Below are 2,500 nucleotides of genomic sequence, written 5' to 3'. Positions count from 1 at the left end.
CAGGGCTCGCCGCTCCAGGTGCGCTGCAAGACGTTCCTCACCGTCACCTTCGTCATTCCCAGGGAGCGCGACTGCCACGACATCTACACCTCCCTGCTCCAGCTGTCGCAGCCAGGTCAGTGCACCAGCTGGCATTGGAAACTTTTGATACGTGAGGGGGGGGCGGGGCGGGGCGGTGGGAAGTGTGGTTGGGGTTGAGGTACGGATGTGCACGCACTCTCATGTGCGTGATTACACGCCCATGGATATCCATGACCTCACATACACACATTTTATTCTCTCTCTCTCTCACTCACTCTATCTCTCTATCTCTTTATATTTCCTGTCTCTCTCCCTCCCTCCCTTCCTCCCTCCCTCCTTCACTCCCTCCCTTTCTCTCTCTCTCCCTCCCTCCCTTTCTCTCTCTCCCTCCCTTCCTTTCTCTCTCTCTCCCTCCCTTCCTTTCTCTCTCTCTCCTCTCTCTCTCTCTCTCTCCTCTCACACTCAACTCTCTCTCACTCCTCTCTCTCCTCTCCATCCTCCTCTCTACCGCTCATCTCTCTCTCTCCCCCCTCCATCTCTCATCTCCTCACACTCTCTACCCTCTCTCTCTCTCTCTCTCTCTCTCTCTTTCTCCCCCCCCCTCTTCACCCACCCTTCTCCTTCTTCTCCTCCATTCTTCCTTCTCTTCTTCCTCTCTCTCTCGTCTCCATCCACTTATCCCCACTCATTCTCTCTCTCTCTCTCCTCTCTCTCTCCGCTCTCAATCCCACTCACTCTCTCTCACTCTCTCTCTCTCCTCTCTCACCTCCTCATCCACTCACCACTCGCTCCTCTCTCTCACACAGGTCCCTCTCTCCCTTTCCTCTCTTCTCTCCCTTCCTTCCCTCTTCTCTCATCTTTCTTCTCTTCCTCTCTCTCTCCATCATCTTTCTCACCTTCCCCTCTCTCTCTCATCTCCTCTCCCTCCTCATCATCTCATCTCTCCTCCTCTCTCTCTCCTCTCTCCTCTCTCTCTCCTCTCCTCATCTCCTCTCTCCTCACTCTCTCTCTCGCTCTCTCCTCCTTCTCTCTCTCTCTCTCTCTTCTCTCTTTTTCTCTCCCATCTTTCATCTCTCTTTCTCTCCTCTCTCCTCTCTCCTCTCTCTCTACCATCTCGCCTCATCTCTCTCTCTCTCTCTCTCTCTCTCTCTCTCTCTCTCTCTCTCTCTCTCTCTCTCTCTCTCTCTCTCTCTCTCTCTCTCTCTTTCTCTTCCTTTCTTTTTCCCTCTCTTCCTCTCTTTCTCCCTCTCTCTCTCCCTCCTTCCCTCTCTCTCCCTCTCTCTATATTCCTCCCTCCCTCTCCTTCTCCCTTTCTCTCCCTCTCTCTCCCTCTCTCTCTCTCTCTCCCTCTCTCTCTCTCTCTCTCTCTCTCTCCCTCCCTCTCTCTCTCTATCTCTCTCTCTCTCATATCTCCTCTCTCTCATATCGCTTCTCATCCTAGCATCTCTCTCTCTTCCTCTCTCTCATCCTCTCAGATCTTCTCTCTCCTACTCTCTCTCTCTCTCTTTCTCCCTTCCTTCCTCTCTCTCTCTTTTTCTCCCTTCCTCTCTCTCTCTCTCTCTCTCTCTCATATAATCGAATCTCTCTCTGCTCTCTCTCTCTCGGCCATCCACTCTCTCCTCTCTTCTCTCTCTCTCCTCATGCCTCTCTCTCTCTCATATAATCTCTCCTCTCTCTCATTCTCGCTTCCTTTCTTTCTCCCTCTCTTCCTCTATCTTAAAATATATTCTCCCTCTCTCTCTCTCCTCATTCCCTTCTCTCTAAATCGCTCTCTCTTTATTGCATCCCTCCCTCTCCTTCGCCCTTTACTCTCCCTCTCTCTCCCCGCCATCGCCTCTCTCTAGATCTCTCCTCTCCATCATCTCATACGGTAAATTCACTCATTACTCCCACTCCAACGTCTCTCTCCTCCTGCAAGCGTCTCTAATATATCTCGCGTCTCTCTCTCGCTTATAGATCTCCTCTCTCTCTCTGTCTCTCTGGCCTCCTCCTCGTCTCTCTAGATATCTCTCTCTCTCTCGTCTCTCTCTCTCTCGGTCTTCTCTCTCTCATGATCTCCTCTTCTGCTCGTCTCTCTCTCCTCGTTCTCTTAGGTGCATCTCTCCGAGATTCCTCTCTCTCTCTTTCCTTCCTTCGCTCTCTCATACATATCCTGAGTCGTCGCCAGGGTGTCGCGACCGAACAAGAGTTGTACGACGGAGACCCGACGTCTGGGATGAGAGGGAGTGCGAGCAGGCGTGAGGTGTCGGGGGCGTTGCACACGGGGAGTGGCTCGTTCGTGGCGCCGCTGATCGCTCCTTCGAGCCGTGACATGCAAACATATTCGCGTGGAAAGTTGGACACTGGGTGAATAATGCACACGCACACGCACACGCACACGCACGCGCACAGGCACACACGCACGCAGGAACACATACGCTCCCTCTTACTCATCACATACTCACATACACACCGAGTCACACACCGACACACACATACA

The 2,500-nt window shown here is 52.7% G+C and overlaps 1 protein-coding gene across 1 annotated transcript in view; it reads left to right on the top strand.

Moving 5' to 3' along the window:
• Positions 1–2,500, top strand: part of Mtmr6 (Myotubularin related protein 6) — a gene marked incomplete in the record, with an annotated part of 341,781 nt that overhangs the window by 285,318 nt on the left and 53,963 nt on the right. The window contains 1 exon segment of the mRNA XM_086555937.1: positions 1–115. This exon segment is cut by the window's left edge and continues 48 nt beyond it. Within this exon segment, the coding sequence (XP_086412063.1) occupies positions 1–115 (115 nt within the window).

Source organism: Penaeus japonicus, unplaced genomic scaffold (assembly GCF_977035675.1).
Source record: "Penaeus japonicus unplaced genomic scaffold, GWHDUDI00000001_assembly GWHDUDI00000031, whole genome shotgun sequence".
NCBI lineage: Eukaryota > Metazoa > Arthropoda > Malacostraca > Decapoda > Penaeidae > Penaeus > Penaeus japonicus.
The sequence above is the reverse complement of the archived record's forward strand: the minus strand, read 5'-3'. Positions and strand labels throughout refer to the sequence as shown.